Source organism: Centropristis striata, chromosome 23 (assembly GCF_030273125.1).
Source record: "Centropristis striata isolate RG_2023a ecotype Rhode Island chromosome 23, C.striata_1.0, whole genome shotgun sequence".
In the NCBI taxonomy this organism is placed as follows: Eukaryota; Metazoa; Chordata; class Actinopteri; order Perciformes; family Serranidae; genus Centropristis; species Centropristis striata.
In genome coordinates this window covers 14208877-14235502 of record NC_081539.1, presented here as the reverse complement: position 1 = coordinate 14235502, position 26626 = coordinate 14208877, and the positions used below count along the sequence as shown (strand labels likewise).

The following is a 26626-nucleotide window of genomic DNA, read 5'->3' as shown; positions in this document are numbered from 1 at the left end:
TCTTGTCGAAACGTAGGCGTCATTTGCATTTGACTAGTATTAACAGGGAACCTTGTGATTTAGAAATTACCCCCCACATGCCTGTGTTTCATGTGTCTCATTTGAATGTAATAACCGTCTAAGATTTACTAACATTATGCCCCTGATATGGTGTCAAGACTATTCTGTTGAAAAATTGAAAAATGCTGCTTACCACATGCTGGCATGCATTCCATCCATCTCATCAACTTTCGAGTTTTTACTCTTCTGATGAATTTGAGCTTACTCTTTCTGTGAATGGATCCATGCATTATAGCCTCTTGAATACAGGTGCATCTCAATAAATTAGAATATCATGGAAAAGTTTCTTTTTGTCAGTAATTGAATTCAAAAAGTGGAAATAACACATTATATAGATCCATTACACACAGAATGAAACATTTAATGTCTTAATTTATTTAATTATTTACTTATTATAATGATTATGGCTTACGTTACAAAGACCAATTTTTAAAAGTATGTTTAATACGTAAATGTTGGCCTCTGAAAATTATGTCCATCTATATGCACTCAATACTCAGTTGGGGCTATTTAACTTGAACTACTGGAAATGGACTTTTCCATGATATTCCAATGTATTGAGATGCACCTGTATACTATCACATGTGAAAGAGGCAAGAAAACAAAAAACGAAATTACTAACATGCCGATTCACACGGGTCAAATATTGCCACATGGCCTTTGTGTTTGGCGCAACATGGTAGGGCTTAGGTCATTTGCAGTGGAAATTTTACTTGACTTGAGGGTGGATTCACACAGGATTAAGATCAGACACAACACACAATTATTACAAATTACTAGAGGTCCCCAGGACCAGAGGGTAAATGGCTTGTCTGACCCCAAACAAAAAAAAACAACACCTACCATTCTCTTAAGCTCACAGGTTATACAGTCATGGATAATGATTTTGGTTATTATCAAGAAAACCATGGAAAATGGCTAGATATCAGCTCTTAAATTAAACTCTTATGAGCTATTTTTGTTGTTATCATTATATCTGTCCAAACAAATCTACCTTTAGTGTTACCAGGCATTAAAATGAACAAGAAATTGAAGAAAACAAGTGTGGTCAAATCATTTTCCCATGACTGTCTGTTTGTTTAATCTGTACAAAGACAGACATTGTAAAAGCAACAAGTTGCAGAGTCTTGCTTTCCCAGAAGCTGTAACTTCCTAAAATCTTTGTTTTTGTACAGATTAAACAAATAAGATGTTATTAGTTAGCTTTGGGGGTGCTGGTTGGTAGATCATGTCACCTTTGCTGCAGTAGCTTGATATTTACAGTGTTATCAGTCATTTTATCTTACTTGCAGAAAGAAAATCAATAGGAATAATTTCCCGTTTTACGATTTTGACCTCTGACCCCCGGCTCTCGCTGTACAATAAAATGTTGTTAACATATGTCAGTATGTTTGCCAGCAGACCTAAACACGTGTCAACATACCTTGTCCCTGCTGGGAAACCTATTACTTTACATATTAGAACATGCATAGCTACAGACGGATGTTGAGAAACAAGCACAAGGAGTCTGATTTATATTTTATGTGTATGGTTGTCACAATACTAAAATTTTCAACTCGATACCGATACTCAGGAAAATATTCGATACTCTGTACCATTTTCAACACCACAAGGATAAAAACAAAGACCCCAAAATTTAACAGAAATATTCTTATTAACAAGAAAAATGCAACATGTAAAAATTAACAGAACCACAGGTTAAATATTTATCATAAAAAACAGTTGTGCAAAAAGAAACTGCAACTATGATAACAAGCTTCAGGTCTGAGGTAGTGCAAAAAATAAATAAATACAATAAACAATAACAATTAGAACAATATTTTGAGGTTGTATGCTGTGCACAATATTAGGCAAGCTTGATAAAAAAAAAAAAAAACAATAACTTAACTTAATTGTTCATTCCTTGGCTAGGTATCGATACTTTTGAAAATGAGCATTGTATCCAGATACAACGTTTTAGTATTGATACTTTTTTGAGTATCGATACTTTTGACAGCCCTAATTTATGTGTGTGTTATTTCCAGGCTTGTGTGCTTCAGGCTTCCTGCCTTGTGAAAATGGCGGGTGTTTCACTCCGGGGCAGAGCTGTGACTTCACAGACGACTGTGGTGACGGCACTGATGAAAAGGAATGTGGCACTTCCTGCTCCTTCGAGAACGGGCGCTGTGGCTGGAAGAGCTCCCTGGCTGATAATTTTGATTGGACGCTGGGGACCGGATCTGTGAAGAGCATCCGGCCTCCATACGACCACACGCTGATGGATGAAAGTGGTACGTGTTCACAATTTTACTTCACACATTTTGTGTGTTGTTCATACACACTTAATCTAATTTAAAAGTTGTGAAGTTGTGCTAACTCTAGGTATTTCATTAAAGTTCCTTCCAGTTTTAGCCTTTTGTTTGAATTACCATTGTATAATTGAACAAGTGTGCCTTCACTTGTGGCTGGTTTTGTATAATCAGAGTAAATGAAACTGAGCCGACTTTCAAATTTCCACCTGTTAGACCCAAAATGCTGCCGTGGCTCTCCACAATGTTTAATTCATGACTAAATCAATGAGCTACTTTCCAGTATGTGAATGTACAGCAGGTGAGCCTCCAGGTGATCGATGCAGGGTTGTAATTCCATTATACAGTGTGCATGGTAAATAGTGATTCACATGAATAAATAAACACATATGTAAATTCTCACACACAACTGATGGAGGTACTTCTCCTGAGCATTTTGATACAGATTCGAGAGTGAACAGTAAACAGTGAGGCTGATAGGAATGAGATGAAATACAATTGAAAACAGAAACACTTGGGTACAAACCCTCCTTGTTTCCTGTCAATCATGTTTTCGTGAGAAGGCAGCCTGATTTAAGAATGACAGACTCCACCACAGATGATCACAGAATGTAAATACTTTGAATGGCTACTGCAGAAAAATGCAAACCACAAATTATATCAAAAACCGTGTTTGATTTCATGAAGATCTCAAGGACTATATCTCTAAAATGTGGGCTTATCTGAGGGCTGAAGTATTGTTCCAGCATTAACATTGCAATGTGTGGAGGTACAATAGTCACAGGGTCTATGTAGTCGACCCAGAACATTTGACTCGGCGTGTCAGGACCATCGCCACATCGTTTCCCTGGAGCAAGCTGGTCACTTTTCCTTCGTGGCGGTATATCGTGACCCGGTTTGAAAAAGCCCAGGTAAAAGGTGACCCACAGCTCCGACCATCAGCCTGACCTTGCCGATTCCTGCGGCCATATTTCATGATTTGTGGCTGAGACTTTCTTGCTGTGGCATCCCTATTCATATCTATACAGCCAATGTATTTATGGATGAAAAATTTACAAAAACACAAGATCCTTCATGTATGTGGCCTCTTTATTTTGCTTTAAAACAAACAAGTAGCAGTAACTGAGCAGATTTCATGCTCAAATTCATGTATAACAGTATAAATAGGAATACAAAAGGGTTGGAGTAAATAAAAAATAACCACTTACTGTGATTTCTTTTTTTTTCCAGTGCAAGAACAGCAGACCATCATTAATTGCAAGAAGAAATTTTGTGCATTTTTACACTGCACTTTCAAGATTTCATGCTCAAATCCATGTTGTTGTACTGGGGGCCACTTCAAGTGAGGGTGCGGGCCAGTTGCCCATCCCTGCCCTAGAGGGTGAAAATTTATGTAGACCATAAATTAAAATTGCAATATTTATTGCAGGAAAAGAAATTACAATGTTGTTCTTGTTGTTTTTTCAAATATCATGAAGCACTAGTTTACAACTTTCAGTACTACAAGTTCAAATAAAATAAAACATTGTTTCTTATAATGTAGGGGAAAAAGTGCCACATATTTGCAGAAAGAACAGTCAGCCTTCTCCCAGGTTTTTCCTCTTTCTTTATAAGCGACTGAGAAACTTCAGGAGTGGTACCCGGGTGTCAAAAGGCAGTGAGATATTAGGAGATGTGTCAGAGATTACTCTGCCCTCACTCCCGGACCACACTGGTCGTGACCTTGCTGTAATTTGTCACCGGCTGCAGGAGCTGCTCAGCCAGAGATAGTTATCAATTCCGCTTTCCCTCATCTCCCTCGTCACTGCTTTCTCCTCTTTTCACTTCTTTCTTCTTTCTTTAGGTCATTTCGTCTTTCTGGAAGCGACACCGGTGGGACTGAAAGGTGATAAGGCTCATATTAGAAGCTCAGTGTGGAAAGAGTCAAGCGCCATCTGCAAGCTCTCCTTCTGGTACTATATTTCCCACAAGGCTACAGGAACAATCCGTCTGCTGATCAAGGTAAACGATCATCAGGAGTGTGTTTTGACTCAAACTCTGGGTCCTTAATAACCATTAATTTACAAGTAATAAGGCATTGTTCTCACTTTAGATCCGGTAGTTGCAAAAAGCATAGTTAACTGATAGTTAACTTATAATAGATGAGCAATAATTATATTTTAATATCAATAAGCAAACAAAATAAGATGAATAAAGGCATGGCAAAGACATAATGGGTGGGTCATGGGTGTTTGTAATGCCATTATTAACACTTATATAAGCTTATAAACACACAATAATGTTAATAAGCATCTTGTCAGGACTTACAAGGGCCTTATTACTTGTTAATTAATGGTTATTACAAGGACCTTAATATAAAGCGTTACCAAACTCTGTTTGCAAACAATCATGATGAGAATTGATGAATCTAACTGGTCCAGTTCATGATAGCTTATCAGATGAACCCTGCAGACCCATCGCTTTCCATCAAGCGCGCCTGATTATATTAAATCATGTTAATGTCGACAGTAATCACATCATATTAGCACCGCTGTCTAGTGGTGTCAGTGATTTGGTAAAAAAGAGAGGTGCCGCTGTCAATCTCTGGCAGTTTTTTTAATATCTGTGGGGGGTCGAGGTGAGTAACGAGGGTCGTGGTTACCCCTCCGCCCAAAGCAGCCCCACCCTACCATCTGGGCAAACTCCCGCTCTGCCAGTTCTCAAGGCTTCTTCCTTGTTAGGCACTCAGCCAGCTAGTTTGTGTATGCATGGTTGACTTTCGGGGATTAAGATTTCTGCTTGCAGCTTTTCTGCCATTGAAATTCTGCTGTGATTTACTCTGCTTCCATCCTGCCGTCTGTGTAGTCTCAACTTCATTTAACTTTGCCAGGTACGACTGAAGGTCAAGGTGCAGGAGCTGTGCTTGAGTAGATTCAGTAGATGCTCTGTGTGTGTGTGTGTGTGTGTGTGTGTGTGTGTGTCTTTGTGTGTGCAGATTTGTCACGCAGACTCACATATGCCCAGCACGAGCATGATTGTTAGTGTGCCCTTGTTTGCGCTGCAGAAAACGTTTTATGCAATTTGCAAAACACGTCAGCAAGTTATCATGCAAATATGTGTTATTTTTTTCTTCAAACAGCAAGCGGTTGTATCCAGCCTTCCTAAATTTGCATATCATTACTCTTGAAAAAAACGACTGTTACTGTCTCATGCTGCAGCAGCCAAGTGATAAAGCAACAGAGCTCATGATGTGACTGTTTTTAGGAGAGAAAGTCTAATTTATTCAGTAGGTTGAAGCTCTATCACCACTTTAAAGATCCCCTCCGCTCAGAAATGTGTTTGTCTTTGTCACTAAAAAGTCTGACCTTGACTATACAGACTTTGAGGTGGTGTTTTCACATTCATCTAATAAAGTCTGTAAAGATGTTTGTACACTTCCCTAAAACCTGAGACACAAACGTACCCTGGGGAAGCTACATTAGGTACGTCATAACTTTGAGAACTAATATGCAATGTCTAATATGCAAAAGCCTAAAAAAGAAACCAGAAACTTGCAGAGCAGAGGAAACTTGTTAGTAAAGAGAGCAAAAACACATTGGAACAACGTAGCAGATATTGTGATATGAATTACAACCACTACCACTGTGTCATCTGCGGTCAGTAACAAGCTAACAAGCTTAAAAACAACATAAACATAAATCATGGGATCATAAAATCACAAATCTTGTCACGTTTCAAATTCTGTGTTTGTGTCTGGACAGCCAGTTGTTTGACCGATCAGAGCAGCTAATAGCAGCTATAGGCGGGATTAAGGTGTGTCTGATAACATCCGGTAACAACAAGAGGTGACTTTTTGAAAGTGCCTGCCCTGTTTCAAACAGTTTCCAAAGACCACATCTTGGATGGTTTCGTTGTAACAAACTATTCAGCGAGTCAAGTACAAACTTAATTTGTATAGCGGCTTTCATAGTAGCAGTTCAAAGTGATTCACAAGTGAATGACAGACCAATAAGACTATTTAGACAGTGGAAATATGAACATTAAACAGTGGAGATTAAAGAGTCAGACTCAATAGATACATATTTTATGTTATTGTCAACAAATCCCATGAAGTATTATCTGTGTTGTTCAAAGCAAGCCTTCGAAGCTGTAAATACTCACAATCCACTGTCAACAAATGCACTATTTACTCCTGTTTGCAAATGTATGCATATAGCTTTTTTTTTTAAAGATTTGTGGCTTTAATTGGGAATGATGGGGTCTGAAAGTGCTGAGAAAAGTACTGATACATTTTTGTTTTTGGTGAATGTGGAAGCTGTTGACAAAATCAGAAATATAGACAGATGTATCCATTAAATGTATTGGATGTACAGCGAATTAAAATATTCCTATTCTGTGTATACTGCTTATTTACTTAACTTGACACCCATCAATGATGTCATATTTATTCAAGCATTTTTTAGTTTAATTATTATACGAATACTATACCACAGTACTGCGACTATTGATTCCACATTAGAAGTCTGCTGCAGACAGGATAACACGGCTCTTAGAAATTCAAATCATGGGATTTGCACGAGTTCTTCAGTCTCACCCACTGGCTATTTGATTGATTATGTGACTCAGTGAGAGGCAGGAGATGCTGAACGCCTGTGGACTGTTTTACATGTCCTGCTTGTTCACGTATGGATGAGAAATGGAAAATTTGGCCTTTTAAAGGAGGTTAGGTCTCGACATGAAAATGAGGCAGTGGAGTGACGCGGACGCAGACACAGACGGGTCATGGAGGTCATTGTATATGATTCTACACATTGAAGTGTTGCCTGATCCGTGTTCAGCGTGTGTAATAGAGAGAGAGAGAGAGAGAGAGAGAGAGAGAGAGAGAGAGAGACAATATCTCAGTTCAGCTTTATGTCCCTATACAGTCTCCCATGACTCATAAATGATATTGAGTGCATGTGTGACCTAGAAGGTTCAAAGACATTACCACTTGATTATGGCTTTGTGCTATAATTTACAATATTATAGCGTTTTCATGGCCTCGGCATTGCCTGAAGTCAGAGCAACAACATAAAGATAAACATGAACACACATTTGCACAGGCATGACTACAAATACACACACTCTGCGAGCATCATAGGGTAAATACAGTGTGAGCCATCTTTAAAAGGTTGATTGAAGAACAAAGGCAGTTATGGTAATGACGCTGGAGACTTCAATGGGCACAGACACAGAGTGGGAGGGAGGGGATTATATTTACCTGGCAAGTATTTCCCTCTGTGAAGTCTCACAAAGGGCTCAACAGTCCTATTTATATCACCAGGCCTGTGAACTGCTCGAGTTGTTATTCATCACTATGATAACTGTCCTCGGCAGTGACTGGACTGGACTGGACTTGGCAGGGTGTCCGCGTGGACCACGAGGGTGGTGCAGCAGACCATTTTCAGACCACTCCATTTGATGTCTGCATGCAGTCTGATAATAATATGTCGTTTTGATGTATGCACCTAACTCACAACAGTGGATGTGACACAAGGATCCACCTGATATTTCAAATGCATGAGAGTAGAATCACTCCTTAAAAAAGACAGAGGCACAACTATTATCAGGAGCTGATGGAGGTGTCAGGAACCAGCAGCTCTGACCACTCCAGGTGATTGTTTTAAAATAAAACGGAAAGCCCGAAACAGAAAATATGCCTCTGTCTTTTTGGGAGTAACTCTGCTCATATACTCCATGTGGTGATAGCTTTCACAAAAGTTTGGACTTTGGATGAAACCTTTGTGAAAACTCTGACCAGGATGATGGTCTGAATAAATTCTGCTCCAGCGTCACAAAGGGATTATCTCAAAACAACAAAAATTGGATGTATACTTTTTAAGTGTTTGTCAGAACCTGGTCTCACAGGAATCCATGAAATAGCCATGGATTTGCTTAACTCAAAATCTGTGGAATAGCCATAGAATCACTCAAAATCCGTGGAATAGCCACGGAATCACTAAAATTTCCGTGAAACTGACACGGATTTCGCTACAATGCAAGTTAATATTTTTTCCTATTGGTTTGTATCAAGTCACGTGACTTTCAAGGTTCCGGCGGTCAGAACAAAAAACATGGCGGACAGTTCTTTCATTTTTAGTGAAAAAAATCAATATTTTGACTTTGTTTCTGCATAAAAATGGATTTTGATTACATTTCTTGCGAGAAATATATGTTTTATTTTCTAAATATTCACTCAGTGAATGTACATAATCACTTTGTATGTTGGAATAGCCACGGGATATGACTGTCATTAACTTGCATTGTAGCGAAATCCGTGTCAGTTTCATGGAAATTTGAGTGATTCCGTGGCTATTCCACGGATTTTGAGTTAAGCGAATCCGTGGCTATTTCACGGATTCCTGTGACACCAGGTTGGTTTGTCATGTGAGATTTGCAAATTAATTCATAATAGGCTTTGGGGCAGGGATTGAATTAGAGTCAGATTTAACAACTGACACATCACTAAGTCCCGCCCTCCTTGGGTAGTCATGTCAGTGAGAGATATTCCAAAGAAAATAAAAGCAAACTAATAGCAGAAATCCTGAAATATGAGAGTGAAGAAAGGACTTTACTATGCATTTAAGGACTATATTCACATTATGATCTGTACAGAGTATTGTGAATGAGAAGGACATTCACACATGTTTTTTTATGCTAATCTAATATATTCAACTGCTGTTTTAGGCTTCATGTTTACTATACACTCTTGAAAGTGGGATTGATGTTCTCCTTTTACTTAGCAAGAAACCACATAGGGTACTTCCAGAAAAACACAAATATATTCTTTTCATTTTCATTCAAAGGCATATGTTATTCTCCCTTTCAGACATCATGTAGATGTAATGTTTTTTTTTTTTTTTTTGAGAGCACGCTGTTTGTTTCCTTCACTTACTGACACATCCATTTAGAATCAGCAGGCTGTTATGATGATTGAGAGAAACAAGTTTGAATAAAGCTACACAGCCTGTCATTTGCTCATTTATTTAGTAAAATATGGTGGAATGGGTTCAGATGTGGCCTGCCATTATGGTGAGCCAAACATCTGCCAGTCAGCCAAAGAAAGGATGTTCTACTAAAGTAAAATATAGCATGACAAAGATAATCACTTCAATGGGTTCTTGATTTGAAGCTTAGTTGTAGAGTGACTCAATTATGCAAACAATATGCTAATCAACCAGTGTTGCAACATTACAACAAGAGTTTCCTTAGAAATCGATGTGTAGAATCATGAAAAGTGATGTCAAAATGTCTAAAGGAGAAGTAGAAAGTGTGTTCCAGTGTCTGTTATCTGCAATCTGACTGGGCTATTCTGGACATCGCCCTTTGGGCACAAAGCTGCAAAAAAATAGTGGACATGGTGCCAAAAAAGCGCAAATATAGCGAGGTGAAACACCAAATGGACAAAGTTTGTTTCAAAATGAGACTTTATGGTTTGTCACATTTGTTGACTGTTGGAGAAGGGGCCAAGTTTGAATATTGTGTTTACAAACAGTAAGGGGCTATTCCTGCAGAATATGCCTTTAACTATGCAGAGTCAAAAAAAGAAGTGGATACAGTCTGAATTGAAGGTGAGCTGACAGAGAAACAGCTGCCAGCGGTTCCGTACAATGAAAAAGCCATGAATACAAATTGGATTTCAGCTTACTGGAACATTCACTATATGGTTAAGACACAGGGGATTTAAAATTTTCAATAAAATAAGCATTTTATTGCGATTGCAACTTTCTTTGTTCTTTTCAGGCCTCTTGACTGTCACCGAGGGGATAATAAAAAGAATTTATGCAAATGCGTATACCCACTCCTCACTTTGAGCAAACTGAATTTGTGGTTGCCTCGCCCGGAAAGTGAGCGAAGGAAATGAACCTTTAAATTGATCGAATAAACTCCTCGACTGATACGTCACCGAGACATCAAGTGCGAGCTACACATGCCAGTATCACACACTCGTCAGTCGCTCTGAGGCGGCTTTTATGGATTGAGCCTTTACTCCATGACATAAATCTGGATAAGTCCTGCTGTAGCGCTGCCTATTAATATATGCTCTACTCTCACAGTAACAAGATTATTTCAAGCCAGGGCTCCACTGGTGTAAAGCAGAGGAGACAGCGTGTGCATGCCTCACCCAAGGGTGCATTTTAATAGGCTTTCAAACTGCAGAGTCGGATTTGACATTGTGTGTCCTTTGGTTTTGAGTACATTAGACCAGGTCTCTTTTACTGCAGTCAAACCTCTGGCCACATCTCACAACTTCAAGTACAGTAAGTTTAATGTCTTACATCATTAGAGAATACACTGTACCTTCTGTTCACCTGCAGTGTCCCAAAAAAAGTTCTGAGATTGATTCTCATCGTGACGCTGTCCTAAAACTGAGTTAATGGTGTGATGTTATAGACGTGCAGTCACCCTGTCACCTTTAAAAAATAAAACAAAACAGAGGACAAGGAGGCTAGAATAATTGCAGCGTTGTACCAGTCTTAATATTAGACTCATGAACTTCTGCAGGATGGGTAGTTAAATCTATACTTTCCTCTATTAAACACTCTGTGGTTTAACCAGGCAGCCCTTCTCTGCATTGACCTGAAGCTGAAGTAGATTTTAACAATCACTCCAATCACCTCAAGCGAGAAACAAGATAATCCGTTTGGGTGTGTGTGTGTTTCCACAAAATGGATGCAATTTAGATGCAAGTCCCAATAAAGCCCTTTCAGTCTATATTACCTCTTCTCCCAGCTGTCAGGTTGCTTACAGAAGCATGTGACGCATCAGGTTGCTTCGGGGTTAAACGTAAAGGATAAGGCGGACAATAACTCTGCATTCTTCTTATTGTCAGCATATCCCACAAAAATACCAAAACCAACTTGTTAGCTCTTTCCTCAGTACTGCCCCAAGCCTACTGGTTCCAACCAATGGGCTTCGGGCCAATTGTTTTTAACATTTGGGACGACCTTATCACCCTCATCCCTACTCATATTGCTTACTGGTATGAGACATACTGGTTTTGATCTGCCCCTTAAGAACAAGTATCTCTGAATTTTTGACTCAAAGAATCGACGTGTGTGTGTGTGTGTGTCACTATCTTACTCAGATCGCAATGCTTATCAGAATGCACGGATTTCATTGGCTGAGTAGCTTCACATGAGATGATTTGCAATGCATGCAATTGATCGGTGAGTTTCCTGGGCTGCTGAACTAGTGCTGTAAAGGCTATAAACACTGCCAGTTAAAACAGAAACACTCTGACAAAATGTGTAATCAAAATAGTTATTTAATCAATTAAGTCATGCAAATATTTGGTTGATACCATTTGTTACACACATTTGGTGCTAAATTTGATTGGAATTGACACTTTTTTACCACTCAATTACCATATGAATAAAATTGGGTCTCAGTCTCAGCTTTTAGTCATACCAAATTTATGCAATTTAAGGGACCATAGATTAAAATTAAGCTTAATTTTGGAGCATAATTTTACCCCCCTCCTGACAAGATAACACAACATGTTTGGTACTAATAGCAATCTTACGTCTTCAAGTTTCATATGACATCATTATCTCCACGTTCACATTCAGCATTCATACTGAGCTCACAACAGCTTCTGAAAGGAAGAAGTCCACCAGTCTGCTGGAGGGCCATCTGAACGATAAGAAGGACAATGTAAATTATAAAAAATCACTCAAACTGCAGTAAATTGTGCATTTGTTAGGGTTTTATACACATTTGGTGCATATGTGAGTAATTACCGCTGTGGGATCATGTATGTTGTAATAAACAACACTAATGAAGGAACATGTCTCCCAGGGCAACAGTGTGGCTCATTGATGTGTTTTAATAGTTCTGCGACAACAATAAAGTCCTATGGCACAAAGGAATACGATTAACCTTTGGCTACACAGGTAATACCTGTTAGGAGGATCAATTTATTGTTGGTTTTGGGATTTTCATGGGATTTGCTGACAATAAGAAAAATATATAATAACACCCGCTACATCCTTTAATGCCTTTTGTTTAGTTTTTTGCTTTGCTTCCTTCTTTTGCAGAGCTAACTTCTGTTGACTGTAGCCAACGCTGCAGAGAGGATGATATTATTGCAACAACGTGTTTGCAGATAAAGCTTCTTTTATTTACTTTTATCCCTCTTTGAAAAGGGATTTGTCTGAATTCTCACAAATTCAATGTTCCTTGGTTTAATCTGGGGCTACAGTATTTACTGTACTTTTCGAGTTTAATAAAGGATAGAGAAAGCAGTTAACTTTACAAGCAACATTTTTCAACTGCTTCACCAATAACTATACACTTTCTTCATATTCTTGCGTCTTTTATGTTATGTGATGCGACTTTGTAGATGTCTCATTCATGTTCTTGACACAACATTAAAAACCGCCGGTGAGATGCTGGCTCGTTATTACATGGATCCGTTAAACCCCTTTCAAAGTCACATTCGTTGTTTTAAAGCTGTATTAGTCATGATTTAGTGCCTGGCTTGTACCATGGGAAAAGACGGAGAGGACTTACAGAGGAATACACATCAGTCTGTATTCTAATATGTTCCATATGTGGCATGAGAGAAATCCATTAGCATAGCTCAGGCTGAGCATGGTTTCTTTCTGAATAGCAGGTCTCAAGGCAGAGGAACTTATTACTACAATTTTATGCTAATGAGACTTTAATGGCACACTTTTTTCTCAGCAGTCTGCATTAGAGTTAATTTCAGCTCATTTTAACTTAAAGTTCTTCACTCTTGACTCACTGATACTCTGACATATATGTTCCTGATGATAATCACTGCAGCAGCTTTGAATCCACTCTGAGGCTCTATGAAATGATTACAGCTGACGTTGTAACCAGAGCTGCCACCACATGATCGTGCTTTGTCAACGCTGCCTCTTCTTCTCCACAGACAGAGAACGATTTGTGGGAGGTGTGGAACAAAACTGGGCATCAGGGGAATAAGTGGAACCAAGTGGAGATCCCCCTGAGGAAGCTGAGGAAGTTCGAGGTGATATTCGAGGGGATTCGCTCAATGGATGTGAGTGGAGGAGCTGCCCTGGACGACCTGGAGTTCATAGACTGTGCCCCAAGTAGGTGATATGAACAGCACTCACACATTCTAAGCAGTGTATGTGCTTCTTATACACTGAACAAAATAAACAGCAATAAAACTGTGAAGCCGCATTGGAAAATTTGTCATTGTACAGATGCTACTAAACTAAATCACTTTAGCGTATAAACTACTACCAACAATACCCAAAAATCTAAACCGTTCTGCTTATTATCCTCACTTAATCTGTCTTTGTCTCTCCATCTCTTTGCAAATAACTCTAGAGGAGTGAATCACCAGAGGCCCCACTATACGATTTTATCCCGATACTTGAGCCACGATACGATATTATACGATGTGATACAAGATAGATAGATAGATAGATAGATAGATAGATAGATAGATAGATAGATAGATAGATAGATAGATAGATAGATAGATAGATAGATAGATAGATAGATAGATAGAGAGATAGATAGACTTCATTGATCCCAAGCTGGGAAATTCCAGTGTAGCAGCAGCATTATATATTGCGATTTAACTGTTTAACTGCATTTTGTGTCCATAAAATGAAATTAAATCAAGAATTGTTTTGTCAAATAAGAGAAAATTCTCAGTCTATTCATCTCACTTCAGTCTTTATTTCTCCACAGTGATAGTCAAACCCACAGACTGACCAATAAAGTATTCAGTCAAACTGAACTGAACTGATATCAAACATGTATGGACGACAACAACTGCAGCATTTTCTCAAACTTTCCTCAATTTTAAGCTTCACTGCTCTGAATTTTTTTCAGATATATAATATTGCCACACAAAATATCAGGATACTATGATGTATTGATTTTCCCCCCACCTCTAATAACTACCATTGCTAAACACTAGGGAAACACTGGGAAAAAAATCTTTCAACAGTATAAATAACTTTACGAAAGTAATTAGATATTCAAAAAGGGGTTTCGTTTTAAATTGCTTTTTCAAGAAATATTTTGACAATTTGACAATTCAGAAATGGTGCATTTTTACCAAGAACTAGATGAGAAGCTCAGTACCAGCAGGTATTTAGCCTAGCATTTTCTGAAGGATGTATGCTAAACTATGCTTACCAACTAGCCTGGCTAACACCAGACTAATCTCAAATGAGATGTAGTCTGGGAACCAACAGTTTATTTCTCCGTTGAGGAGGTGTGGTTTACAATCCTCCAGAGCCGTTTATTGGGCGCTTAGAATGTCTATCAAAAGCGTCTGTAGGTAGCTCTTAGCCAATCAGATCAGTTATACCAGATGACATAGTAGAGCAACAGAAATGGATGTTTGTTGTGTGTGTGTCTGTGAGAGAGTGTTGCTTGCTGCTTTGCTTCTCCAGTTCTCGCTTTCTGCAAGAGAAAGCGAGAGACCTTTCAGCTTTCAACTTTCAACTTTCGCTCTAAACTATTTAAAACACCATCTACAGCTAAAGAGAGTTTCGCGTCTGCTGCAGCCATGTTGGATCCGTAAGAAAACTACAAGCTTCCGTCTGCCGGGTAGTAAGCGTCATCGTCTTGCCGTCCCTCCCCGTTCTGTGATTGGATCCCTAAAACAGGGCTAAGAAACCTCTCTGGTTTCCTGACCCTTTCGCAGTTCGAAATTAAATCGAGCGCGCAAGGCAGTCTGGGTATACCCAGGCTACTTACCAACCTGCCAGCTCTAGCTTCACACTCTAAGCAACCACAAATCACTTGATTTTTTTTGCTGCTTTTGGCGCCCCCTGTGGACAAAAGCAGTAGTGTTTCCTGGAGCACCACCTCCTCCTTTTATAAAGATTGTGATTTGGCTAGTGTTGTATTTGTTTTAGAAGAGAGTAAATGAAAAGTAAAACTTATTTTAACAGAAAAAGCCTTAGTCCTTAGTCTTATTGCTAATGGTCTTGTATGTTCATGTAGATCATATATGTGTTGAGGTATCAGTATACAGTTTAAAAACAACCCAAAAACAACGACCTTTATTTTTCCTAAAAAAAATAAAAGTAAATAAAATAGAATGCATCAAATTCAGAATGAGTGCATATATTGATTTTTTTTTTTTTTTAAGTTTTCCAATTTGAAATTTGCATATCTTGTCTTTGTGCTGTTTTCAATTGAATGTGGGTTCCAAAGGATTTGCAAATCATTGCAGTCTGTCTTTTCTCTAGTTTTTCACAGCCTGTTTTGGAATTGAGGTTGTGCCTTGTAGTATTTTCATCTATGTATGAGGTGTTAAAATTGCAAGTAGGTGGGCAAAGAAGATGGGAAATGACTTGAAATTTCATTGTCCGACATTGGAGCACTGGAGTGGAAAGTTAGTTTGAAGCCAAGAATCTCACCACCTGGTAAAGTCATCAGAGTCTCTGGTATTCAGCAAAAACCTCTGCACACACACTATATTAAGATCACTTTGTGCAGAGTTGCAAAAGAAATCTAACTTCTTGCTTCTTTAATTTAAAACTTACTTTATACTAACTTACTATCTATCCTAACTTTAAATATTCATGCTTTTAGACACTGTCATTAACTAATTTATTGTCAGTCAGCTTTTCATACCAGTCCTTATCTAAAGTTTAAAGCCGTGCAAATATCTTCAAATGTGTCTTTGAAGATTAATGAATTACCAGTGAATTGACTGTCTATAGACTAAAATGACAAAAATACACTAAGAATTAATGAAAGAAATCCAAATCTGAGGTTTAATTACTTATTGAAGTCATTCACCTGAATAAGTAGCAGCCAAGGAAATTAATCTGAAACAGATCTTTATATATTACATATTATGGACTAAATTACATTCTCTCTTACTATTCTCTGTCTTTGCCCAATCATCTTCACAAGCAAGATATAAATATCCTGCAAAATTATTTTATGATCTTTCTAACTGATAGTTGGGGGTATGAAATTGATTCTGCCATGGCACACTCAGTGTATGAACAGAGAGAGGAGACAGTAGGAGTGTCTTAGAGGGAGAGATTTTTTGTGGGATGACAGTGGCTGACAGGCACTGTTTGATGTTTATGTCCGAGACAGATGTTACACATTAAAGAGGACCTGGAACAAGGCTGGACACCATGTGGCACGTTTCCCATCTCTGCCAAGGCCCTCTGCAACACACAAATATAAACACTCTTACACAGAGAGACATAAACACTGACCTGCAGACAAACTGAGACATAGATCAAAAGAGACCAAGAGGAGAGCATGCAAGGACCTAACTGTCTGTCTGAAACAATACGACACTTACAAACAACTTCCATCAACTTTAAATGCATGCTTGAGTGGATTTTCCATGTATTCTATGATGGTATTAACCACGCTGAACTCCTGGAATGAAGTTCAACTCTTTCCTCGTTTCAGTCATTTAATGTCTCCGCCTTTTGAAGTTTAAAACATCCACATGCCGTAATGTAGATATATGCGTGCTGTCTCTGTTCCACCTGATCTCTTTTCCTTCCTCTCTGTTCCGTTTCAAACAAGGCCGAGCTGGAAGAGGGAGGCTTTGATTTCCCTGACAGGCCTTTGTCTGCTTTTGTTTACTGTCTCCTCCGTCGCTCATGTCCTTTGGTGCAGAGAACGGGAAGTTTTAATAAGACACAGTTGTTCATCGTAAAAAAATTTCCCCTGCAGCCTGATTTGATTCATCTGAATGGAGGAAAGGAGATCGTTTCCTGTCTAACGGGTCAATCCTAAAAAAGATTAAATGCACAATATGCAATTTTCTCCCGTAGGAGTCTCTCAATCAAAACAATAATAAAAGACGGCGTTTGGTAAAGTTGTGAATTGGTGTAAGAACACGGAGGTTGTTGTTCTCGCAGCAGTTTTTGCTGTCAGCTACTTCTGCTAGTCAGGATTTTTCCAGCGTCCATCGTTCAGGACCCTCTCCTCTTCAAAACAAAGCCACTGAGCGATGCAGTGTCACAATAAAAATCCTTGATGCTGTTCGTCAGACACAAGACGCCCTTGCAAGGCCGCGAGCCAAACTGCGGCTAACGTTTGCTCAGCTTGTTTCTCTGATAACTAAAGATCCAGATGTGCGATGACTAAAGTCCTTCATCATCCATCCATGATGCTGTCTGCAAAAGTTGCTGATCTTGGCTACTTTTTATTTTGCCAGAACATGACCCAACTCTGCCTAAAACTAGATAAAAAGTCAATTTATTGCAGCTTCTCGCTGTAGCAGACAACTCTGACGCATGTGCAAAGAGGATATGATGCCATTAACAGGCGACCCAAATAAAACCTGGCCATTACCTTGATTAAAATGACATATTTCTCTAATGTAAGTACTTAACTCTAGTGTGGTCTAGTTGTTTTAAAACATTTTATTGTGGAAAAGTTACACATTATATCTTTATGTAATGTAACCTGTAATATATAAACACGATTTATGATGGTTTCTCCCTCAGGCCTGTTTCCATGTTTTTTTCTGTGTGTCTTTAGATGTTGTGGAGCCACTGAGTTGCCCTGCAGTCACAGACTTTGTGTGTCACAGCGGCCACTGCATTGAGTCCCACCTGGTGTGCGACAACAAGGCCGACTGTGCTGATGAATCCGATGAGATAGACTGCGGTGAGTAGAAATGAGAAATGGGTTTCCTTGGAAGTGGGAGTAAATCCATCTTATTGCAGATAGCAGAAAAACAACTTTTCGTCCAGACTTCTCACTCTTTTCCTTCTGTCTCTTGTAGAACACATAGTCGGCTCGCCAGGCGCTTGTCATTTCAACATGGATGAAAACCAGTGGGAAGACACCTGCCAGCTTTCTCAGGACGCTGATGATGACTTTGACTGGAGGATTGGTTATCGGAGTGAGACACCAGGAGCTGGACCTCATGAAGACCACAGTCCTGGTCAGTACCCGCTCTGCTACCAACCCTGTCCCTGTTATATGAACAAGAAGTCCTCTAAACTAAACTAATTAATGTCCATGACCAACAGTATAAGCATTTTCTGGTCCGATGTACCTATGAGCAGGGTGGCATCATTTGCCACAAATATTGACAAATAATCAAATTTCTGATGTTATGCCCCTGGGTTTTGGGGCAAGAAATAAGTCTGCAAAAACCTAAGTGGCTATGATCTGGTTTAGGCACAAAGTTTCGTTAGGAAAACAGTGTAATCAGATATCTCTCCAAAAAGGCCCTATACTAGGACCTTGAGGAACACCATAGAAAAACCCATGCCGTGATTTGATATCAAGAAATTTTCTGAGATTTTTTGATGACTGGATTGAGAGCTCTTCTGTTTTTAAACTGCTGAAAAAAACCCTTTTTTATAGTATATAGTATACCTAGGAAAGACATCTAACCCCACATTTCCTTTCAGGTTTTAATTAAAAATGGCAGCTTTAGAAAGAATTTTGCTGCAAAAGTTTTGTTAGATTTTCTGCCCTTTAACCTCTTCATCATGACAGATTGCCAAAACACAACTATAAATTCCCACTAAGGGTCTTGTTTATGTTCAAACTCACTGCATGCGTTTGCTTTCTGTCTCGTTCTTTAGTAAAAGATTAATAATGCTGTCAAAAAAAAGAACAAACAACTCCTTCGTCCTCTTTACATCTTCCATGTTTTCAGCTCTCCGGCGGCTCTCGTCGCCTTTGTAATTACAACCTGACAGCTGTGAAATAGGAGCTTCCGACAGGCATGTGAAGGCAGGGTTAATAATACATCCTGATCAATGTCAGCCGGAGTCAAACTGAGCTTAACAGCATTGGACTTGTTGTTTGTCTTGTGTACAGTGATGCTGTTGTATCAAAACATGATTTTTGCTGCTGATAAAGTGAATAATAATCCTGGAGTCTGAATCACCTCTTTGGTGCTAAGGTTACACATACCAAGCAATGTAAACATTCAATTTCAATGCTTGCATTCATTCATTTTTGTTTTTATACCTTGGCTCTTCAGCTTTCTTTGCTTGTATAAATGACTCTCGATGTTGAGAGAGCTAAAAGATAGCAGCGTGAAAATAATGAAAAATCTTATTACAGTTTGTACAGCAGGACATCACATGAATGGAAACTATGTGACAATAAACAGTTTGCTTTATTTAGTTGAGAGAAAATGAAGAAATGCAGAGCCTGGTCAAGGAGTCACCTGAATCTGTCAATAGTAGTTAGATTTATGACTTTTCAAACAGGCATAAAACCCTGAACGGTGGGCGATTGTAGAAACAGAAAGAACTTTAGCCTCTGAACCCCAGGCAGTCTCAGTTTTTTGCTCCTGACACATTTCTCTCACTGTGGCCTTGTTTTTCAATGTAATATATAAGTCCTGCACCTCTATGGAAACAGCACAGGAAACTAGACATTGGGGCGAACTCAAAAATGTATTTAGTGCAGTGTAATATAGTTATAATGCCATAAATAATTGTGTTACCAGTTACCAGGGGGGGAAATGAGTCTCCATAGTCTATACATATTTACATTTTTTAAAACCTCTACTTACAAACCCTCTGCTCTGTGTAAACAGGAACGTCCGTCACACAATATTGGTTCAAGGACAATCGGAAATGTAAAAATCTGACAATAACTTCTGCTTTTACAGTTTTACATATTATATATATTAATTAATTCATTATCCTCAACCGTTTATCTGAACTCGGGTTGCGGGGGGCTAGAGCCGATCCCAGCTGACATTGGGCGAGAGGCGAGTGCACTCTGGACAGGTCACCAGACTATCACAGGGCTGACACATAGAGACAGACAATCACGATCTCATTCACACCTACGGGCAATTTAGAGCCACCAATTAAACCTAAGTACATGCTTTTGGACTGGGAGGAAGCTGGAGTTCCCAGTGAGTCCAAAAACATGCATGTCCGTAGGAGTGAATGAGAGTGTGAATGGTTGTCTGTCTCTATGTGTCAGCCCTGTGATAGTCTGTCGACCTGTCCAGGGTGTCCCCGCCTCTCAGCCAGTGTCAATGTCGCCGGACGATCACAGGGCGGACAAATAGAGACAGACAACCATTCACACTCTAATTCACTCCGACTGACAATTTAGAGTTGAAGCAGAGTCGCCAGTTAACCTAAGCTGCATGTCATATGAATGTGCTGTTATTTGATTGTGAGAGGTTTCAAGGTTTTTTGATGTGACCAAGCTACCTCTTCCACTTCAGACTACATCTTTCCACCTGAAGGTTATTCCTTTAAAACTAATTATCATAAGCTGCTACATTTCAAAACCATGTATAACAACAGATTTCCATTCTATAACAATGATCTTCCAGCTAAACATCATTTCTGTGTGAATCCAGTTTGCTGCAGGCGTAGGAAGGTTGCTTAGCGGTGATGAATCCCCCAAAAACATATCGACTCGTCGTGTAAAGAATATCTTGGCCTTATATTCTCATGAACAGCACAACATAAAGGTGCATGATCACCCCACGTCTCCAGCCACTCAGGCTATCTGTCCTCCAGTATACGTGTAATGACGCCGTTTTTCACTGTTAACATTGCACTCAATGAACCAACAGATCCTAGTAATGCCTGCTTGTATTGGCTGTTTGTGATTTGCTGAATCCACTCCAACGTCCGATTGGCCGGTTGAGTTTATTGATCTGAAAGATGAATCTGGACACTGGGCGCCGTGTCATGGAATGAACTTATGATCTCACTACAGAGCGGATCAATAAACCCGGCCATCTGTTACACACACATGCTCATAAGAGAGCTAAAGGACAAGAGCTGCACATGACTCTGCAAACATCACGTAGTCACAATGTCAGACGATGTTAATGTCTGAATGGTGAGGCAATATGTGTGTACTGCAAAAATTATAATCACAATTATTTGGAGTAAAAAATTATCAGAATAAATTATAATAAAATATACATTATAAATAAGATCAGATATGTTGTTGTACACTGCCAAAACCTACTAAAGCCATTTTGGATGCTAAATTAGGGAAAAAGTATTAACACGATTACATTTGGTGAATGTTGAGTTCATGATTAGTTAACAGGATTACCCATTCCCTTTAAAAATAGTAAACTACTTTTAATTGTGTATTTTATTAAACTTTAGGTATAATTAACTAAAAAAAACATTTTTTTTTAAATAATTAAATAAAGGATACATGTTTTAATGAAATAAATAATACAAATTTGATACAAAAAATGAATCATAAAATAATAAATAAATTAGATAAACTCTGAAAAATGTATATAAATATTCAATATAAATAAAAATAAATTAGACCAAATATGTTTTCGTGCATTGCCACAACCGAAAAACTCTTAAACTAAACTACATTAAACATATTCCAGTCAGTAACTCAGTGAAAATGGACAAAAGCACACCACTCTTAAGGAAGCGGTGCTCAATTTTTTTCTCATCTATCTGGTTTTCATAATCGTTAGCAGCAAAACTTGTTGTGAAAAATTAAATATCCATAAAACTAGAAGTTTTTTATCTGAATGAATGCACAGTTTGTTTGGGAATAATCCAGTGTTGTGGGTGAGAGCAGACTCTTAAATCTCCTTTAACTCATGTGGAAAACTCCCACTTTGTTCTGACCTCACACAGATGCTTTCTCATCTCGGAGCCTCGCCGAGCTGAAGAAGCTCTCTGGCTTCAGGCTACAACATTTCACCACAGCACCAATGCGTCTTCTGTCCAAATATCATGTATATTAGAACCAACAGGAGAACGTTATTGGATTTCTTGCCTGCAGTAAAACTGGAATTAAATGTTTGCACTTGTGTCATTCACGCACAAAAATAACTCAAATGTTTAATAAATGTACTACAAATGTGAAAGTGTACTGCATATATCTCCAAAGGCGGAGGAGGGAACTTCCTGTACATACACTCAGCCACTCAGAGGGAGGGTGACGTCGCCAAGGTGACAACCCGGAGTCCATTTCCAGCCAGCATCGGCCTGTGTCACCTGCGCTTCTGGTTCTACATGCACGGCTCTGACAGGATGGGAACGCTGAAGGTGATTCAGTCTGAGCCAGATTTCCATAAATAATTCAAAGCCTTTATGTGTTTGTTTGTCTCACACATCTAGCTTCTAAACATGATTTTTTTTTTCATGTCATTTGCTGTAATGATCCGTCACAGTCAACCTGAAGGCTTAATTTGGCTTTGACAGAAGTGTCTTACCTATTTTACTGCGCCTTTCAAGACGTGACACTCTGCTTACTGTCAATCACCTGATACCCACAGGAAGGAATGAAAGCCTCCCTGCCAGGATATAATCCATCAAAGCATGTCACCTCGCAAACTTGATTATCATATCCATCTTTTCATGTCTTTTTTAAGGTGTCTTTGTTTGCCGGGTTAATTTCAAGACAACAAACAATGAGCAGATGTTTAAAAATATATAATTATAATTGGCTGTGATGAGAATATTACCAAAAACTACATGTACTTTCCCTCTAGATACTGATAAATGTGTTATGCAGTGTTTAACACAAGTTTAAATAATTTAATTTAAAAATGCCCAAGTTAATTGCAATATTGTACAAAGGATTCTAAAAGGATTTTTTCTGTGTGAGCAAGGTGAAATTAAGGAAGAATGCACTTTTTAGTGATATGACCTCCATTTATGTTGATTTATGTTGATTGGCTGTGAAAAAGTTTTGGTTGTGCTTCAGGAAAGGAACATTTTTTGGAGCAGATTTTATTTGCCAAGCTTTGGAAAGAAGGTACACTATTTAGTTTTAAGACCGAGCTGTAAAATAACCTCTAATGTTGTAATGTAATGAAATGTTTGACCACTGCAACTGGACTTTTAGTATCTTGTAAACCCCATGAGGGTTGGGCTCTTTTAGGGCATGGCACATAAATAAAGAATAATCAATCATTATACTCCCTTACATTAATTAATGTAAGGGTGGTATATGGAAATACATATTCTAAAAATCCTAAAACAATCTAACAACTTTAAAAAACAAATTATATATGTCGTCTTTTACAACATACTTAACTTATATTATCTTAGATTTAGTCATCTATTGATCATTATTATTATTATTATTTATCTATCTATATATTTATTTATTTTTGCTTTTTGGGGTGGGGATCCTGTATGTCTGTGTTTTATTGTGAAAAAACTTAATAAACAAAGTTTAAAAAAAATAATAATAATAATAAGTAAAAAACTTTAAAATTAATTTAGAGACCTTGTAGATTATGAGGCAGAAATTAGAGGAAATTTGAATTTGAAGTTTTTGACAAAACTTCACAGTCTTCTTTGTTATTTCATGGCACCTGAACTGAACTGACTCCATGATCATTTTGCACCTCACCAGGTCTACACTGTGGGACCCAGTGGCACCAGTCTGCTGATGTGGGCAGCCACTGGTAACCATGGTAGCCAGTGGACATACGCTAACGTCATCCTGTCCAACCCAGCACCTTTCAGAGTGACGTTCCAGGCAGAGGTGGGTGGAGACGTGTGGACAGACATCGCCTTGGACGACATCTCCTACACTGCAGAGTGTAGGGTAACAGGTCATTTTCCCTTTTTGACTTTGGTCTCTTTTTGCCTTCCCATTTGGTTTCTTGTTTTCCCTCATTTCCTTTCAGCACCGTGCTCATTTTTCATGCAACTTCCTTAAATTTTCACCTTCTCCCGTTTCCTCCTTTTCCACATTTTCTGCCCGCTGACATCCATGCTCCTTTACTCCGTTTCCATATAAATTGTGTGGACCCTCGGGGTGAGTGTAGTGAGTTAATGGAGATTGTTGCCCTGTAGGTCCATATAAATTCACTGTGGAGACTGGGTCAACGCTGAGGGATGGCACTGAGGGCAATGGGGGGAAAAAGCAATTACATTTATATTGTGTTGTTTCCTCACTCCCACCAAGCCGTCCTTCTTTCACCCCTGAACTGCTTCTTCAGCTGACTTTTTCCACCACGTTCACTCTGTGTCTTAAAACAATCCTCTGAGGTTTCTTACTATTGGCTGTGTGTGAACTGATATCAATGAAAAGAGATTTGAGGTGTCTGAAGCTCTGCATCCATGTGTAACTATGTGCATGTATCCTCCCTGTGACATCACACCTCAGGACCAGTAACTCCGCAGCCTCTGACCTGTGGTGTGGACCAGTACCAGTGTGCGTACTCCTTCCAGTGTGTCCCAGAGAGTTGGAGGTGTGACGGAGAGCCGGACTGTGCCGACCGGTCTGACGAAGAGCTTTGTCCCTCTGTGGTACCTGGTACTCTTCCTCCTCAGGGATGTCCTGCTGGAAATTACCAGTGTTCCAATGGTCACTGCCTCCCGTCCTTACTGCGCTGTGATGGCGTCCCAGACTGCCCTGATGGAGAGGATGAGTACAGCTGCCGTAAGTATACATGCGTCTTTGTCAGATGGGGTTTGACTGGTGTAGCACTGGGAAAAGAGCAAACCAACTCAACACTACAGGACTGCTTCGTTGTTTCACTTAGATCAGCTGTCTTGGAGGTCTGGTGAGGATGGGGGCAGTCTGTTCTCCTGTCAAAAACGTCAATAAAGGTCATTTGTACAGGCTGAGAAAAACGAGCTATGTCTCCGTATTTCACCGTCTGCTGCAATGCTTCAGTCGCCATCTTGCTGACAAAGTAGCGATTGACAGCCAAGTGAAGTATAAAACGGTGTATTCAGGCCTTCGGTTGGAGACTGGGGCAGTGGATGGGTTGAACAAGTGGCGGACTTTCACTTAGGAAAGCGGTTCGTGTTCTGTGTGAAAACAAAAGTAAACAATCTTTAACTTAAGTTACGTGGATCACGTTTTAGAACCTAACTTACATTTTTTACGTAACTTGCGGCAGTCACTTGACCCTTGTAACTACTTCACTTCCGGCATTTACTTACATTTATTTACTGTTTAAACTGTCTTTTATAACGTCTTACCAAAAGTTATTTATCCTAAACCTAATGTCAACTGTTTGACAACATAAATCCCCCAAAACTGCAGCCTTTTTTACAATCGCGGACCGTACGTGTGTGCTATTTTTCGAATTGTATCCTCGAGCCGCAATATGTACATATGTGCAGTGAAACGGGAGCCGTGATATGTACATACGTGCCGTAATTTGTGGTGCTGACACATGACCTCTTCTGCCGTTTATGTTGGAGAACTTGTTGCAGTGGGAGGTGTATGCAACCCAGAATCAGAAAATAAAGTCATTTCCCCTCACAATTTAGCGGTATTGTTTAAAGCAACTACAAGGAGTTTTTGTGCAGCCAAACTCTATTTTGTGATGAGTTCAGCAGCGCCTGTGGACAAAAGCAAGTAATTCCAGAATGCCTTTACCTTATTTTTCTGCAGCAGGGTCTGCAGCAGTTTGCACTGCTCAGACCTGGTTCTGGTTCTTCAGTGCCTTCCTTCCCTCTAGCGGGCACGGCAAAACCATTTGGAAGCCAGATTTGGGTTTGTTCACTGCAGGCTGGTTGCTGCCAGAGGCCCCGCTGTAGTCCAAGCCAAATGAGGTTCTGGAGAACCTATATAATTTAGTCTGATTTGGTCCAAATTGGACCTGATTAAAAATAAATATACAGTAGCCAATATTCTTGCTATGGGAAGCTTTTGCTCATGTTGGTCATATAGAGGCATCATTATTAAATTGAGACATTCGACATGCGGTGTAGGCTGCCCCTTTAACATAATAGCAGGGGAAACACTGTAGTTTATTCTTCTGTTTCACGTAATTTCATTTTTCAAATACATTTTCAAGCACTTTGGTCAGCATTTGTCATTTGTAAATGTGCTCTTTAAATAAATCAACTTCATGTCATCGTATTCTTGGTCGAGTGGCCACAGGTTTATGTTTTCTGGCATGAGGACAATTTTTCTAGCCAGGAATACATTTTTCAGATTTACAGCATGTGTGCACAGAAAATGTATAGAGCATACTCTTTGTATGTAAAGGGTCAGTTTTGAGAAACATCTGTGGTTTGCTAATAGTGACCTGTGAATACACCTCTCAGACACGCCTCTACATATTTCACCAATTTCCCTTTTCCTGCCTGTCATTTTTTCCACAGCTCTGCTGCAGTGTGAGCTGGGAGAACTGGTGTGTGAAAATTCGCCTGGTTGTATCCCAGTTCAGGAGCGTTGTGATGGCTCTGCAGACTGTCTGCCTTTTCACTCTGATGAGTCCAGCTGCGATGGTAATGCGACATTTTAACTTACCTTCCCCTTTCAAGCTTTTTAATATTTTATGATTCTCTGACTTTGAGGCTGAGACGTGTCACAAAGGGCACTTTGGTTTTAGAGATGTCATT

At 39.2% G+C, this 26626-nt stretch overlaps 1 protein-coding gene across 1 annotated transcript in view; it reads left to right on the top strand.

Moving 5' to 3' along the window:
• Positions 1-26626, top strand: part of malrd1 (MAM and LDL receptor class A domain containing 1) — a 70224-nt gene that overhangs the window by 35557 nt on the left and 8041 nt on the right. The window contains exons 19-27 of the mRNA XM_059326517.1: positions 2085-2330; positions 4192-4349; positions 13267-13447; positions 17853-17981; positions 18100-18261; positions 22194-22351; positions 23670-23871; positions 24429-24704; positions 26387-26512. Of these exons, the coding sequence (XP_059182500.1) occupies positions 2085-2330; positions 4192-4349; positions 13267-13447; positions 17853-17981; positions 18100-18261; positions 22194-22351; positions 23670-23871; positions 24429-24704; positions 26387-26512 (1638 nt within the window). The remainder of the gene's footprint in view (positions 1-2084; positions 2331-4191; positions 4350-13266; positions 13448-17852; positions 17982-18099; positions 18262-22193; positions 22352-23669; positions 23872-24428; positions 24705-26386; positions 26513-26626) is intronic.